Source organism: Pocillopora verrucosa, chromosome 4, assembly GCF_036669915.1.
Source record: "Pocillopora verrucosa isolate sample1 chromosome 4, ASM3666991v2, whole genome shotgun sequence".
NCBI lineage: Eukaryota > Metazoa > Cnidaria > Anthozoa > Scleractinia > Pocilloporidae > Pocillopora > Pocillopora verrucosa.
Genome location: NC_089315.1, coordinates 26,379,441 through 26,397,054, shown reverse-complemented (window position 1 = coordinate 26,397,054; position 17,614 = coordinate 26,379,441). Strand labels below are relative to the sequence as shown.

The 17,614-nt window shown below is 41.0% G+C and overlaps 1 protein-coding gene across 1 annotated transcript; it reads left to right on the top strand.

The window, feature by feature from the left end:
* Positions 1–276: 276 nt before the first annotated feature.
* Positions 277–17,065, top strand: LOC131779290 (uncharacterized). The gene is made up of 10 exons (XM_059095820.2): positions 277–984; positions 2,059–2,237; positions 3,307–3,555; positions 4,214–4,462; positions 6,035–6,254; positions 6,506–6,668; positions 7,352–7,507; positions 8,267–13,934; positions 14,282–14,887; positions 15,165–17,065. The coding sequence occupies exons 1-10, from the start codon at positions 630–632 to the stop codon at positions 15,546–15,548; spliced, it is 8,229 nt and encodes a 2,742-aa protein (XP_058951803.2). The 5' UTR covers positions 277–629; the 3' UTR covers positions 15,549–17,065.
* The last annotated feature ends 549 nt before the right edge of the window (positions 17,066–17,614 follow it).

Sequence of the window (17,614 nt, the reverse complement as noted above, 5' to 3'; positions counted from 1 at the left end):
TACATTTGAATGAAGTTAAAATATAAATAGCAATGAATATATTAGTACAAGTAATGAATATATTAGTACAAGTAGTCCAACCTGGATAAAGTTGTTTGTTCTTCCTTCAATAAAGTTTGGTTATTCCCTAATTAGAAGTCGTAAAGCACTGCTTCGAGCCTCGAATATGTCGTTAATTCAGTTTGTGCATGTTTAGACGAGCGGCCTAATAAAAGGTAAAAGCACAGCCAGGCAGGGGGTATTTTGATAACACTATTAAGAATTCACTGAAGGATAACAAACGTCTCATCAGCAAAGAGACTACCAAAACATCACAAACGTCTCACTAGCAAAGAGACTGCCAAAACATCACGAAAATTCTGAGAAATTTTGCGTCTCACCATGCACTTTCCCGAAAAAAGTATCTTAACTACATTCAAGCAGCAATGCCCTCTAGCGCTATTGAAAATTAGCATAATACTGCTTTAGGAAAAAATTACATCAACAACAGTTGGAAGTTTTCTTCCCTTAGTAGCGGAAGTATTTACTTTCGAGGGAGCAGCTCTTAGGCTAAGAAAAAAAAATTAAGACGATCTGATAAGGTCTAACTATAAAGAAATTACTAAGAAACCAACTGACAGAAACGCGATATGAAAATCAGCATTTTGACAATTTGCTTTCTGCTGTTGTGTATTGGGATCAATCCGATATTCTCTTGGTGGGGGAGACGAAGACGAAGAAGACGAAGCCCACCGGTGTGCAATCCAGTAAACTGTCAGGTTGGAAGCTGGAGTGTTTGGAGTTCTTGCTCCCATCATTGTGGAACGAGTGGCACAGAGACTCGCTCGCGACAGATAACTTCTTCCGCGCAGTGCGGTGGACAATGTACATATCATTTGGAAGAGGACCAACCGTGTAACAGGGGTAACTGCCAAAACGGTGGCACCCCGAATAGTGGTGGATGTAGTTGCCGATTGGGATACGAAGGAATATGTTGCGCGAGAGGTGAGTCTCCTTCCTAAAAAAAAGTGGCGTATTCAGGCTGCGAAATGGACCAATGTCTCGGTGTGAGCATCTTGAAAAAGTCAGTTTACACCATTCAAACTCAAGATTTGCGAGACGTTGAAATGTTCTGCTACCCAACGCATAATCGATCCTTTATCGTGTGCAACTGCTTCTAAAACGCGTATTTATTTATCTTATTAAATCGATTTTTCTTATACTTGTTCGGCCGTATAGTATTTTTCCTGTTTCAAAACTTGGTTCAAAATATCGTATAGGGATCCTTTTATTTTGGAAGGACGAAAATCGTATATCCTGTTTGTTTAAGAACGTTACTCTTATTTTAAAGGGTATATTCTTACTGTGATGTGCCTCAAGAAAATTTCAAGAAATGTTTTGGATTTTAATAAATTATCCAGTAAACTCGAAGAAAAGACTGTTCAGCGATCCCAACTGTTTAAACTGGGAAAATCTAAGGAATACGAGGTATCTACCAGGACTGATAAACATTCGGCCTCCAGCCAAGGTAGTTGAATTCGCGACCAATGAAGAATGAAGTTATCAAATCATTATTTTTTTTTTTTTCATGCGTCGAGTACAAAAAAAACAAGCACACGCCGTCAAAGTTGGCTTTCTTTCCCAGCGCTCGAAAATAAACAAGTCATTCTTGGTTCTCATTCAGGCGAAATAACTCCATTACTGATCACGATTGTCCTGTCAAGATGGCTAGATATCAGTCTTACTTTCTTTTTTGCGTCTTAATGTAACTCAAGTTAGCCTCAGTCCATAAAAACGCAAGAAGAAGAGACCTCGACTGATATCCAGCCATCTTGACCTCATCTTGAATAACGCATTTTTAATTCATAAAATGAAAATCGGTTTTTTTAAATGATTGAAAATCAAGCAGCACTTTTGACAATTTTAATATCGAGTGTGATAGGAAGTTGTAATGTTCAGCAATTTGATTGTTTGATCATCATTACTATCATTACTATTTCTTTACAAAATATAAGTAGCTTACAAATTTTCGCTCATTGTTGAAGATCTTTACATTTCCTTTTTATTGTCATTCAACAGACGTTGATGAGTGCTTCAGCAGTCCATGCCAACATAACTGCACCAACACATATGGCAGTTACACATGCAAATGCAAATCTTGCTACACCAAGCTGGGTACACAATGTGACTTGAGGCAGTGTGAGATCAACAATCACTGTCACGCGTATAGTACAGTGAACCCTAACAATCAGTGTCAGGTAATATTTCTATGACTGTATTATTAAGATAGATGCAAAATTACTCAGTTCTGTCTGGTTAAGATAAATGCAGTTTTCAGGTAATTCGATGCAGAAGAGGGTTAATTCAGTGCAAATGAGTAACAAGCCGGATATTCTGATTGGTCAATAAACAAAGAAATTCACAGATAGCCAATCAATTACGAGCCTTGGATGTCGCAACATTTGGATATGCTAAAAATTTGCGAGCGAAACAATGGCCCGCGTTCTAAGTAGGTTTTCTTTCGCCACTGCAACCACAACACAGCACCTGAAAGACAGCTCTAACAACGAAAACGATGTAAAAAGTACTGCTTTTTGGTTGTCGGTTTGGGAAAAGTGGTGTTTAGAGAATGGAATTGTCAAGGAAATCGAAAATTACGTGTTGACCCAGCCAACACTTTGCTCGAGCGATTCTACGCCGAAATTAAAAACAAACATGGTTAAACCTCGCAAACGACGATTCCGTTTCATCGAAAGTGATTCGCGCACTGACTGAACAATTCCTTGAACTTTCGGACTCTGAACGTTCTTGCGCCTAAAAGATGTGAAAATATCATTGTATATTATTGCTTTGATCCTACGCGGTTGTTTTGTTCAGATTTGAATAAATATTATTTTGCACTTGATGCGTATTTTTCATGTATATTAGTAATACCCAATCATATTGATTATTATTAATTTTATTTAGAAGAAGAGCCATTGATCGTAATCACAATACGCATTGTTAATCGGATAGAGGGAGAGAAATGCAGTTTATAAACGTAGGATAACATCTTATTAAATGTTATAAGGGTAGATTAAATTTCCGTTTTTTCACTAAAAGGTCTACACAGGCCAGGAATGTCAGAGTTTACATAGTAAAGAATAAAGTTTCATTAATAACTCCCGAAAATGCCTATTCTTAATGAAACTATTCGTGGGGAAGTATTACCCTGTTTATCTTGCTGATGAACTCCTCGGTGTTTTGCTAGCCCGCTAAACAAAGGTGACCAACATCTTCGTGATCCAACTGACTAATGTTGTTGAATCGTGTTTTGTCGTTGGATAGGATTGTAACAACAACAATAAGTCCGCCTGGACAAACAACGATGCTTTGTCATGTTCCGACGGCATAGCATGCACTAAAAACGATCACTGTTCTAATGGTGTTTGCTCAGGCACGCCTTTCTCGTGCCTCCAGTGTGAGGAGTGCCACAATGACGCGTGTCGCGTGAAACCAGGATACTGCGTAATTAACGAAGGAGGTACACGGCAGTGTTTCAATCACGGTGTACTTCGACCAGGTCATCAATGCCAGGTAATATGGTTGGCATCCTTGTATCTTTCATAAAATTAATGTTGAACTTCCCGTAGGAATAACAATAAAGCCCTCTGTGAAGAAGGGAAAAATATGTAAAAAAACTGAATCGTCTTGTAGAGACCAAATGAAGGGATAATATTATTGACTATGTCTAAAAGGGCGAATAGAGGAAGGCAAATTTTAACAATCAGAGTCACATCGAAGGTTGGTTTGAGTTTCAAGTTGTAATTTTATTAAATGAAACTATCAAAATGCTATTTTTCACAAACAAAAAATGACATACGAATATGCCATTGAGCTCTCAACTGGAGTAGTCAAAACATTTAAATCTTTCATAAAAAAAAAAAAAATTCTGAAAATAATTCTTATTGTAATCAATGACTATATAAGGTTTCTAGAGAAACTGCGGGCTGTGTCAGTATTATAATATAATTTGGTTTTACCCACTGGGTTTATAATGTAAATTGGCCATCATAAAGAGTTTATAAAGCTGGCGTTTCGAGCGTTAGCCCTTCACTTTGACGAAGGGTTAACGCTCGAAACGTCACCTTTAGAAACTCTTTGTAACTATAATCAGGATTATTACGAGTCGTTTAAATGATGAAATGTACACAAATGATTCTTGTTTTATTCATGCTACTCTCGATCTTATTAGGAATGTGACAGTAACCAAAATGATAGATGGAAGAACAACAATAACCTTAAGTGCAACGACGCCAATCTGAAGACAAAGGACGACCGCTGTTTAAGTGGCACGTGCGTGGGAACGCCTTACAACTGCCTGTCCTGTGAAACACATGACGGCAGCGGCTGTCCAATCGAGCCTGGATATTGCATAATACAACAGGGGGGCCAAAGAACATGTTACGCAACGAACCACTCCAAGCCAGGAAATCCTTGTCAGGTACGCCACCGTTCAGACTAAGACTTTTGTTTGTTTGTTTGTTTACGATCAATTGAAATAAATAATATTTTGACCAGTGAATATTACTGAAAAAAAAAGAATGATCCGCAAGGGTAAGCCGCAATAAAAGAAATTTGAGAGAGAAAATGTGAAAAAATAAGGCTTGGAAGGGACTCGAACTTGTCTGTCCCACAATTAGTAAGGATACAATAGACTTTCGTGGGTGTCCTTCACACACGAAAAAAAAAAACAAAAACAAAAAACGCGCTATTTGAAGTATAAGCACCATGAACTATATATCAATGAAAATGTTACCATTTGGCAAGAATTATTCGTCTTAGTTTGAACTAGTCGTAAAACTAATGGAGCACAACAATTCGAAACAGACGATATTTCTTGGAGCGAATTAGTTGCATATCAATTCTGACCGCACAGATGAAACTTCTGCCCAATTTCAGTCCTGATGGTTAGTCTTCAAAATCGGGTGGGGGATTTTTCGATATTCTTAAGTTCCTTTGTAATTTATCTGTCAAGTTTGCTGGTCAAAATTTTTTACGATACGCATTGAGTCGGAGGCCAAGCAATTACGGAATTCTCCCGTGTAGTTTTTCAGGTTAGTCTTCGGACCAAATTCGAGAGGCAGTCCGTTTTAATTAGTTCAAAGAAGGCACATTCGCGTAAAATTCAAGTAGGACTACTTTTGCTTTCAAAGTTTTCCCAACAATTCACGCCTTTGAGTGACCACTATCAAAGGAGTTATGTCAACACTCATGCCTACCCCCGATAAAGACACAGAAGCACCCTGCAGATTCTCAGAAGACTTTCTGCAAAAACATACTTTTCGTGATTTCAATTCTGCTGAACAGCAATTTTGATTTCAACCCTTTTTTTATTTTTTTTTTCAAGTGAAAAGAAGCTCAGGCACGCCGCGGCAAACCTTATGGTTGCTGATCGAGTGCGAGCAGCCTAGATTGCCTAATTCACGAGTCTTCAACCGTTTCGGTGAGATTCTTTCGCCATTCTGCATCGAGTTTCTTAACTCTTGTGCTGACAGCCAGGCTTCTTTTTCAACTTTCACTTAGGGGCTTTTCTCTTTTATCATTCGCCATTCACATTCTAGTTAAACGCAAACAATTAGCAAAGATCTCCGCGTACAACCGAAATCAGGAGATGTTTACGCGACCAGGCTGTTCTGCCGTAAGAAACCCTTAGGGAGTCTCTATATTGACATGGTATGATTGGCTATTCACGCTTTAGCGGGCTAAAGAATTCAGTTCGAAAATACGTTTGTGCAAATAAATAGCGCGAGCTTCCATATTTTACCAAAATTTTTCTGGGAAAAAAATAGTGTTTAGTTTGACATGAAAAGAAAAATTAACAAAGCGTCCCTCGAAGGTCTGCCGTATCCTTTAAGGAGCCTTTCTTCCAAGTGAGCTACGAAGTCAAATGTCAAGAAAGAGGTTCCTCGTTTGTCTAAAGGAATCTTTAAGAAGATTTAAGTGTTTCTTTAATTGACGCTCATGTACGAGGGTCATTTCTTCGCTTGAATTTCCTCGCTGTTGTTTCTTTCAGTCGTGTAACCCTAGCAGTAGTACCAGTACGTGGTCTAATCGGGACAGCGAAGCATGTGATGATGGTAATCCATGCACACGTGCAGACACGTGTCAAAGCGGCCAGTGCACGGCCACACCTTTCAACTGCAACCCGGTTTGTCAGTACTGTAATGGAAACAGTTGCAGTATGAAAACTGGATTTGGTTTTGCGAACAGCAAGTGCATGTGTAAGATAGCAGGTGAGTCTTATTGCTCCATGTTATACTCATTCTCTCGCAATCGATACTCGCTACGAGTAACATACCAATACAAAATATGGTGCATCAATCCTTGATGGCTATCCTTTGGAATCAGTTGCTAGCTTCCAGATTTATCGCAATCTTATCTCAATAATAAACGTACAATGTCACTTGGCGGCTGGTATCTCGTTTTCATTGTCAGTCTTTTGAGCAAATGAAATTATCTGATAACTTTTTTACTCGTGCTGCAGGCCAGGACCATAGTCACCAGGCAGTGAATCCATCAAATCAGTGTCAGTGGTGTGACTTATACGACACAGTAGCTCGTGCCAATAGTGCTTGGAGTAATCGCCCTGCGGTCTCTTGTGATGATGGCAACAATTGCACAAAACAAGACACGTGTAACCTTGGCAAGTTAGTATCGTTAACCCTTTACCTCACAAGATCTCATTGTTAATTCTCCCTTCTGGCTGCTACACATCCCCTTGTAAATTAGTTACAAGAATTTGGAGTAAGATCGAGATAACAACTTCTACCTGATAAGCTTGAGTATTCTCATTACCTGCATGCTGGATAATGTATGGCTATGGATAGGGGGAAGTTACATGTTAATCACTTCCGGGAGTTAAAAGGTTAAAGAGTAACGCCCGTTAACTGACGAAAAAAATTGCTCTCTTTAAACAATCAGTGAAAGCCGAACTAGAAATCACAATCATAACCTTCCAAATATCTACGAGGTCTTTTCTCATTACATTTTCATGGAGGCAAAGGGTAAGAGGCCATTCCAAATTGCAAGACGGAACTGAAAATGATATTCCTTTTACTGACAAAATAAACCCGTGACTTTGTCGATATGCTTTCCATTTCTCTATCTTTTAATTAGTATTGGGGAGAAAAGCACTTTTTAAAGTTTATTTATGTATGCAATAGTAATTAATTATCATTTTTTTCTTGTAATGTATTACCTGCCACCCCCCAACATCAACCAACACCCTTGAGTATCAACTACCGAAGATGTAAAGAACCAATGCGATACAGTTAGGGATGGATAGGAACACTTGACTAAGAGAGGGGCTCTCGTTTTATTGCCTTATTAGGTGCATTGGACAAGGTTACTCTTGCCAAGCTTCTTATTCCGCCACAAGCTGTATCCAAACCTCTCAGTGTGTTGGTGACGGATCTTGCCGCGCGATCATGAGGCCAAGTGGAGCAATTTGCCGCCCAGCTTTAGACGCTTGTGATGGGCATGAACGGTGAGCGATGACATAATCTTACGACATTCATGATGGAAGAGCGAGTTTAGCTTCTCGAAATCCTTTTTTTTTTCTTGATTTTTTAACAGAAGAACCTTACTCGTTTGATATGCAAGCCAATCTCCTCACCTATCAGACGCCACGCTAAGCCACAGTTAATTTGTTACGAAAATTTCCAGCATTTCCGGCTATATTACTAATTCCCCAAAACTTTATTGACTAACCTAGATAAACTCAATTTGATGTAAAAAAAATCTCAGCATACTTTGTTTGGTTGAAAATCCGTTTTTTTTTTCGAGAGAGAATCGACTTTCACTAAGTTAAGTTAAATTGCTGCCTGTTTTTTCACCCTACATCCTACGGATGAACAACGAGTAAACTCAAAGACGAACTGGAACTGAACGGTAAAAAATGGTTTGTGGGTGCGAGATGTAAGAAGGAGGAAAAAAAAACAAAAAGCAAGAGTTCTCGCTAAGGTAGTTCCATGAATTCATGTTAAGGAAGCTAATCCTTGAAGAAAATGAGAAAGAATCAAGCAAAGTACTCTCAAAGAGCATTAAACAGTCAAAGATGAGCATTAATTAAGTTTCTTTTTAATTCTTACTGTTGTCTTTTTTTTTCCAATTATAGCTTTAAGGAAAAAAATCCTTGCATTGAATCAGGGCGGAGATTCTCAAAATCTTTAGCTTTTAACAACATTCGTTCCTGAAACACATCTTTTCCTGTTAAATGATTCTTCAGTGGTAAAATTCTCCGCAGGTGCGACGGAAGTCTTGGAACATGCCCTGGTGCTGAGATAGATAGTATCGCCTTAACAACCGGCACAGCACAACTTAGGGACCAAACATTTCAGTCAGTCATTCACTCTCAGTACTATACAGATAAACTTTACCTTCAGATGACAGGATTTTCCGTCTCATGTGGCGCATTGACACTTCAATGGTTTCTTTTACCAGCATCCTCTGCTTGCAACAACGCGTCTAGTGTGACTGGGACGTTTTCTAATAACAATGTCCAACAAGCGCTGTCAGGATTAAATCTTCAAGATAACAGCAAATACAAAGTTTCAATACAAGCTTCTGATTTAAGAAATAACATTCCACAGCTTATCTGCAGCGGTGAGATCACAATTGACACATCGATGCCTAAAGTTGGGTGGATCCACGATGGTCCCGGAGCTGACCTAAGCTACCAAGCCTCCAAGTTCTTGCAGGTAAATTGGGGAGGATTCCAAACAAGACATGGTGTTGCCAAGTATGAGTGGAAAGTTCTCCTAACTCCTTTTAACAACAATCAGACAACTGAGCTTAAGTCATTTACCAACGCAAATTTAAACACCAGTGCAAGCAAGACCTTCAGTAGCGTTACAGATGGCTCAAAGGTGACATTCGTCGTTCGCGCGTTCACAAGAGCGGGCTTGTTTTCCGACCTCACTAGCGATGGAGTCATCATTGACACTTCCCCACCCATAGCGGGCAGGATCTATGATGGCAATCAACTAAGAATAGATCTCAAGTACGCCAAATGGACAACCGCTTTTACCGCAAACTGGGACCTTTTTACAGATCCTCATTCCCCTATCTCACTTTATACATTGGCAATACAGCGGCTAGGTGCTGGTTTAATCACGTCATTCCAGTCCGCAGCTCTGAACCTCTCCTCAACTGCAACAAACCTGAATCTTGTTTCTAAGGAAAGCTACTGCGCGGTCGTCAGAGGCTATAACAAAGCTGGTCTGTACACTCAAGTCAAATCAGACTGCGTGCTAATAGACCATGATGCTCCACAAGCTGGTGTTGTTAGTGATGGCCACATAAGTGATGTAGACTACCAATCAGACAATACCTTGATTGCAGCACACTGGAAGAGTTTCGCAGACGGGAACAAAGGTAGCGGAATCGTAGAGTACAAATACAGAATAACAGATAGCAGTGGACGCGTTGTTGTTTCTTGGACGTCAGTAGGAAATGCGACAAACATCACACATACCAAACTGATGTTAGGAAACAACGCGAAGTATTTCGTGACTGTTAGAGCAATCGACGCAGTTGGTCTAACCACTGACGTCACTACTGATGGTGTTACCGTGGATACGACTCATCCTGTGTTCACTGGTCAAGTCAAAGTAACCGGTGAGGATGACTTCATTAACGGAACACAATGTGTATACGTGCCAAGTGTATCGTCCATATCAGTTGACTGGGTTGGTTTTTCTGATGCCCACAGCGGTCTCAAGCGCTACGACTGGGCTATTATGCCCTTGGGCACGTCGCTATCAAACTCAGACTTCAAAATAGTGTCAGGATCTAGTCTGCCAACTTCTGCAACATTTAACAATCTTGCACTGTCCGAAGGAAAGGCATATCAAGTCATCATAAGGGCATACAATAATGCTTTATTGTATAAAGATGCTCATTCAGTCATTGTCATTCCTGATGCTACACCTCCGTTCCAAGGAATCGTTTACGATGGGCCAAAACTTGATGTAGATATCGAATATCAAGCAGACGTGGGGCATGTTTACGGTTCCTGGACAAAGTTCCCAGAACCTCACACTGAAGTCAAGCAGTACTATTTTGCTGTCGGTAGCTGTGTCCCTGGTAACTATCATGTAACGGGAAATACTTTCCTAAGAGTTGAACCTCCAGAGGCTACTTCATTTATGCTAACTAACATCACACTGGCAAATGGTCAAAAGTATTGTGTCAAAATCAAAGCTGAAAACAGAGCTGGATTGATAAGCTCCGAAGTGTCTTCGGATGGCTTCATCGCCGACGGGACTCCTCCGAACTTACGAGCTGCGCAAGTGCGTGACGGAAGTTCAGGTTCAGACATCGACCGTCAAGAAAATACCACAGCATTGTCAGCAGAATGGGATGGTTTTGAGGATCGCGAGTCTGGAATCCAGTATTATGAGTATGCAGTAAGCAGAAATCGTGGAAGTACTGTAGGTGTGTCTCCGTTTCAGAGCGCAGGATTAAATAACTCAGCTACCGTCCACGGTCTTTCCCTAGCTGATGATGTCTATTACTTCATTATTTGTGCTGTGAACAATGCTGGACTACGCGACTGCATGAGCTCTGACGGAGTGCTTATCGATATTAGTCCTCCAAGCGAAGGTATTGTGCACGATGGAGTCATTGAACCAGATCTAAAGTATCAGCCGTCTCTGTCAGAAATAGCCGCTAACTGGGAAGGGATCTGGGACTTAGAGAGTGGTATAGAAAAATTTGAATGGAGTATCGGTACAAGCATAAGCGACAAAACCAGTGTTCAAGACTACACAAATGTTGGTCTTTCGACACATGTCAGAAGTCAGAGAGTCCTTACTTTACTCAGTGGAACAAAATACTATGTGCATTTAAAAGTGACAAATCAGGCTGGCTCTGTCAGGGAATTGGTTTCGGATGGTGTCATTCCAGATAGGACTCCACCAATACCGAGTACAATTCTTCCAGGCTTCGAGTCACAGGTTGAATGGAGGTATAACGAACAAGACAATACTTTCTACTCGGCTTCTGAACCTAACATCGCAGTTTACTGGAAGAGCTTCTCCGAGCCCGAAAGTGAACTTTGGTACTACAAGTGGGCCATAGGTACGAGTAGATGTGGAACTCAAGTTCAAACATTCATTAACATTGGCCGGTCCAACTACGCCAACACTACGATGACGAGCCTAATATTTACGCCCGGAGTAAAATATTACGTAACTGTAACGTCTCGAAACCGAGCTGGTCTCGTCTCGCGATCATGTTCGGATGCAATGGTCTTTGATGGCACACCACCGAATCCAGGAGAAGTCAAAGTTGGACAATCATCACGTCAAAATGGAAGAAAAATGTTTGTTAGCAACAGCAGCATCGCCATTTCGTGGGGCGAGTTTAAAGATATAGAAAGTGGCATAAAAATCTGCAACATCTCCGTCAGGGACAAAGCGGAACAACTTTTATTTCTTGAGAAGAGCAATGCATCCTCGGGTAATGTTTCTCTGTCTTTGACAGGTCTTCTTCACGGTGAAAGTTACAATGTCAGTGTAGTTTGTATGAACAATGCAGGTCTCGGAGCTTTGACAACTGTCATTTTTACCATCGATAACACGCCACCTATTCAGACAGGTCCTGTTATAGCCGGGGTATCACGCAATCCGTCATTCCAATATCAGTCGGACACAGAATCCATTGTTGCCACATGGTCTCCATTTGCCGAATACGAGAGCGCTGTCCAGAATTATCGTTTTGCCATTGGTACTCGGCCTTACCAAGACGATATCGTCAGCTTTGCGAACGTGCATCTGGCAACGCAGGTAACCAAAAACGACCTCGGCCTTTCCCATGCAAACGTCTATTACATGACAGTTATAGCAACAAATCTAGCGGGTTTAAGTACAACAATTTCTTCGCTTGGACTCGTCATAGACACAACTCCACCATTAGCTGCTGACAGTGTCGTTCACGATGGCCCAAGTGGGGATGACATCGATTACTTTTCACCAAAGATGGCCATTGAGGCCCAATGGAAGAACATAAGAGATCCAGAAAGTGGCATAGTAAACAGCAAATATTGTCTAGGAACCAAGCCTCGCGGTTGTCAAATAAAAGCAATGACAAATATTGGAGCCAACATGTCAATTACCTGTCCGACCTGTCGTGCTTATGCGGGGGAGAGAGTGTATGTAACGGTACACGTTACCAACGGAGCTGGTATTTCTGTGACACGCAGCTCTGATGGAATGCTTTTGGATACAAGCCCGCCACTGATGGGTAATGTCGTTGACGGAAACGATGCATTAGGAGTGGACTATAACATTGTACTTGAGGAGTGGAACGTCTCTATGACTTGGTTTGGCGTAGAAGATGCCGAAAGTGGCGTGCAATCATGTATGTGGATTATTGAGAGTGGAGAGAAGGGAAAAATCCTTCAAGTTGATGTTACAAATAACTCAACCTATGGGAAAAGAAATGCCCATTCGAATTCTCAGAAATACGCTGATCTTAATCTCCTCAAAGAAGCAACCTACTACAATGTACTCACATGTTGGAATAACGCGAGAATGAATAGAACTGTTCGATCCAATGGTTTTCGAGTAAAGTCTATCTGGCCCATACCGAATGTTGTTAGAGATGGACTTATAGAAGGTGTTGACGTCGACTATCTGACCAGTGTAAAGAATGTTGGTGCCAACTGGGATCCTTTTATGGACGATATGGTGGATCCAGTCGTTGACTATGCGTGGGGTATAGGAGCAGCTCCAGGTGAGGATGACATTTTGCGTTTCACCAGCATTGGGCTGAGGACAAGAGTTCAGAAAGACTTGGAAGGCATCGTACCAGGTCTTGAAGTCTTAACTTTAGGTAAGAAGTATTACAATACCATAAAAGCCACTTCTTCTAAAGGACTCAGCAGTGTAAGCTCGTCTAATGGCTTTACTGTTGACTACACTCCCCCCCTGATGAGAGAGGTCATCACCAACCACAGAGTCACGGACAACGAACAAAAAAGCGTTGAGATAGATGTTTCTTGGAATAAAGCTAAAGACGATGAAAGCGGTATAAAAAGCAGTGCGTACTGTTTGGGAACAATACCCCTCACTTGTGTGGCTGAAACAATACCTGCAGGTTTGTCTACTTCGGGTAGGATTGGCCCATTTATGCCTCAAATCCGCGCTACATATTATGTGACTGTGTCTGTTGTAAACAGAGCCGGTTTAACGTCTGTTATGTCTTCAGAAAAACTGATATTTGATATGACACCGCCTTCATTGGGCGTTGTAATAGATGGGATTGGCCAAGATGTCGACTTTATAGATTCGACCAATACCCTGTCGTTTCAGTGGGACGAATTTGAAGATGAAGAATCAGGTGTTGCTGGCTGCACGTGGGTATTGATCGAGCAATCCGTCTCACATAACAGCTCCTCTTTTGGGAATGACTCAATTGTCGCGCAGAAAGTCGTGGAAAGCAGTGGAAACCTCACTGAAGAAAATCTCAGTCTTATTCCTGGCGCTCGCTACACCAGTCAAGTAACCTGTACAAACGGTGATGGCTTTAGTAGCACCTCATCGTCGGATGGTGTTGTTGTTGACGCTACCGCACCAAATGCTGGTGTAGTTCACGATGGATTATCTCTCCTCTTTGATGTTCAGTTTCAATTCTCCACGACAGCAGTAGCGGCATTATGGGAACCATTCCGCGATCACGAGAGTGGCATAGCAAGTTATCGCTGGGGCCTTGGAACCAGCCCTGATAATGATGACGTCATACATTTTACGGATGTCGGCATGATGACTTCAGTGATGGCCGGGAATCTTACCCTCGCACACGGAGTAAGGTATTACATTACAGTGGAGGCCACGAATGGTGCTGGAATGACGTCGCATGGATGGTCTGATGGCTTTCTCGTTGACACTTCACCACCTGAGTTAACAGAGGTATAGAGCATGTGATTATTTATAGGAGTAACTATGGGATGGTCTATGTACTATGAGAAGTCCGCTTAGTCTGTAATTCAGTAAATATCCCTGCTGTAGCGTTATGAATACCTTATTTGTGGATAGCATAGTAGCTTGGAGCAATGGTTGCTTCATTGCTTCATACGTGTTACCCTCAACCTCCTGGAAATCATTTTTAATGGTACTATTCTCTGTAATTTCAAGAGAAATATTTCCTGTCCACCAATTCAAATCAAAATGTTTGGCTACCCAATTCAAATATTTAACATACTTTTTAGTCTTGATTCGTGAATGTTCCATCTAATGATATTTTTTCATCATTGAAGCTCACGCGTGGTTCTAGTTTGTGGCTTGGACCCGAGGCGAAACTTCATGCCTCTTGGAAATCATTTGATTTCGAGAGTGGCATATCGAAAACAGCATTCTGCGTGGGAACAGTTCCCAATGGCTGCCAGGTGAAATCCATTACTAAAATAGCCTACAATACAACAGAAATCACTTGCAATGACTGTAAAACAAGACACCAAGAGACCTATTACATCACAGTGCGAGTACAGAATCACGCAGGGCTCTTTACGTTGGCAACATCGGACGAAATAAAAGTGGACTTCACTCCGCCGTCTGTTGGCGAAGTGCTGCCAGCCACCGATGTCATATCATGTGTACCAAACTGTTCTCTGATCTCAAACGTCACCTTCTTCCAGGATGTGGAAAGTGGGGTCAAATCGTGCAGTTACGCTATTCGAGACAGTACTTACTTAATAGGCGATTTCGTAGATAATGGTTTTAAAACGGCCATAGTAGCAACAGGGCTCTCGTTAGTGGCGGGTGGAAGGTACTACACTGTTGTGAGATGCGAAAATAATGTTGGACTTGTCACAGAAAGAGTATCTTCCACACCGGTCCTGGTTGATGATACTCCACCCACCAAGGTAAGGAAATATGGTATGAAACCAATAATGTCTAGGCAACGATAAATAAACTAATATTTAGTAGTTTTTGATCCCGATCTAGTAATCAGAAAGTTTTCGTTAAACGACCGTAGAAACGCGGTAATCATCGTTGCATTAAAGGTCGTTATTTTGAGGTTGTTTTTTTTTAAATTACTGCTTGATAAAAAAAGAAAATTAAAGTACCCGTTTCCAAAAGATCTCTTAATAATGTGTGATTGACGTTTTTGTTTGTTTTTTGTTTGTTTTCCTTCTACAGGGCTCGGTAATAGTAAGCCCAGACCGCACGCATGACGTTTTTGGACTTCACTCCAGCTGCCACCTTTTCAATAGAACACTGCGGGCTCACTGGTTTGGCTTCTATGATGAAGAATCAGGAATAAGCGGATTTCGAGTTGCAGTTGGCAAACATCCATACGCAACAGACGTCCTTTCCTTCCATGATGTCGGTGTCACCACAAATTTCACGTTACCTTTAAATGGCACGAGCACATTGTTTGAAGGTAGCATTGTGTACGTGACAGTCGAATCACGCAATTCAGCAGGTCTGGCAACGCAAAGTACATCGCCTCCCACAAGGTTGATTTCAGCAGATAAGGAAGAGTATATAGCGGAAGGAGACTTTTTCTGTTATAATGTTTAGACGGAACGCAATGATCATTTGTAGCCTAATAGAGCTGTTTATAGAGAACATTACGCGGCTGCTTGTAGATAAGAATTCTAACAGGAAGTTTCAACATGCATCGTTTATTCATCATTTGCTCATAATTTGTTCGTTGTGTATATAATTTTGAAATATTCAAATCATAGGTAGTTAACAAACACATTAGAGCTCAAGGTCGGGTCGTATTAGCGGATTCTAATATTTTCTAATTTTACGCGAACACAAAATTTTCGCCCTTTCCAATTTTTGGCGGCGGTCTCGTCAAAACAGCACTAATTGATTCATATGTCAATCACCAAGCCAGCTCACTCTGAAGGGAGGTGGAAAAATTCTCGCGCAAATTGCTACTGAGGAACTGATCCTTTTTTCTCGATGATATTTTGCGTTTTGGTTAACGCTTGCGCTACTTGTGCTGACTTTAATACTTGCAGCGGAAGGAGAATTTCTCGTTGAAGCCATATTTCCGCCAAACTGCCGCCAGTATAACTGTAACCAGGATACAAGTCACAGACAATTGAATAAAATCGGCGCTCAAATTCGTTTGGCTCGAAAGAAAAAGAATCAGACCATGCCATCGCGCGCCAAACTTCTAGACTTCCCAATGAATTTTTGTCAAGACATATCTTGCATATCATGACAGCTAAATAGTTAAAAAAAAACACGAGCGTTTGTTCTGCCAAAATCTGGAAGCCTCCGAGGTAGGACAGTGGCGACAATTTGGCGATTTGCAAGAATTTTCCGAGTTTTTCGAATTGGCGGTCGCACTTATTTTACACTACCTGTTGACAGGGTTTTACTTAAACAAATAAAAAAAAGCTCTAATGCGACCTACGCACCCGGCTTGCATAGACACCATTCCAACTTCTGACTTAAAGTGAAGTATGTAGGTCTTTTTTTCTTACTACAAAATAAATGGAATTCAACTTGATGCTAGTAAGGTAGTAGATCCTCCATAAGAAAAAAACGTTCAGTTGAGGGACATGGCAACACCGAAGACCATATTATCGCCACATGCGCGTTGAGCATAGGTTTCATGAGAAATTCTGATGTTCTGTTAGCTTCCACTGGCTAATACTGAGACATTTATCACCTTCTCCTTAATTTTAATGGGGAGGAATAGCAAATACTTAAATTTGAGTAGAATGTATTACGACTACATTGAAGCGATTGAAGCGATATATGCAAGTTTTCACGCCAGATTAGACCTAGCTAAAATCCTCTTTCCGAACGGAGCGACGTTAGTAAAAATTATGCCTTCGGGCATGGCGACTTCTCATGCTTGGTTTTTGTGGGCAGCTGATTTCCATTTTCCTCTCAATTTTCTTCTTTTTTTTCTGTCTCTCATCCTATTCCATTTACGCTCGCTGCAAATAAACAAGTAACTTTCCTGCAAGTCTGCTATAAGCAAGAATGAAGCGCAATAATTTTGAGGGAACGAATTGTATTAGTATTGAAATAGAAGGAACAATAAAACTGAGAGGAGATTGTATTGAGAACTGTTTCGGCAAAGTCTTTCCTAACAACCGCGAAATACTGTCGAACCTTGATCTATGATAATTTTCTTATTTGTATTGAACATATTATTCAATACAGTATATGGGACAAATCACGTGAAAGAAACTCAGTTCGTTGGTTACTTTAGAAGGTGCTGTCCACACTTTCCGATGACACCACACAAGCAAAAATTCACGCGGCAAGGCTATTTCCGGAAGCACTTTGGAGGCTCTATGACATCTGTTGAAACAATTTTCAATTTCTGCTCGTTAGGGATGAAGCCGATTGTCTGTCAAGTGCTCGCCTATGGGAGGTCAAAAATTGTAAACAAGCATCTCAAAGAGTGGTCTCTAGAGAGGTGGTCACTTACGAGAGGTTCCATTTATAGTGATTAGACTTGAAAACGTTTGGTATTTTGAAATAGTGGTTGCTAACGGGAGGTGGTCGCTCACGAGAGATTGTTGCAAAGGGAGGTTCGACTTTTTCTATTTTTCCTACACAGCAAAACATATAGTAAAAGTTGTGCAAGTTTAAAGTTGATTTACATCAGA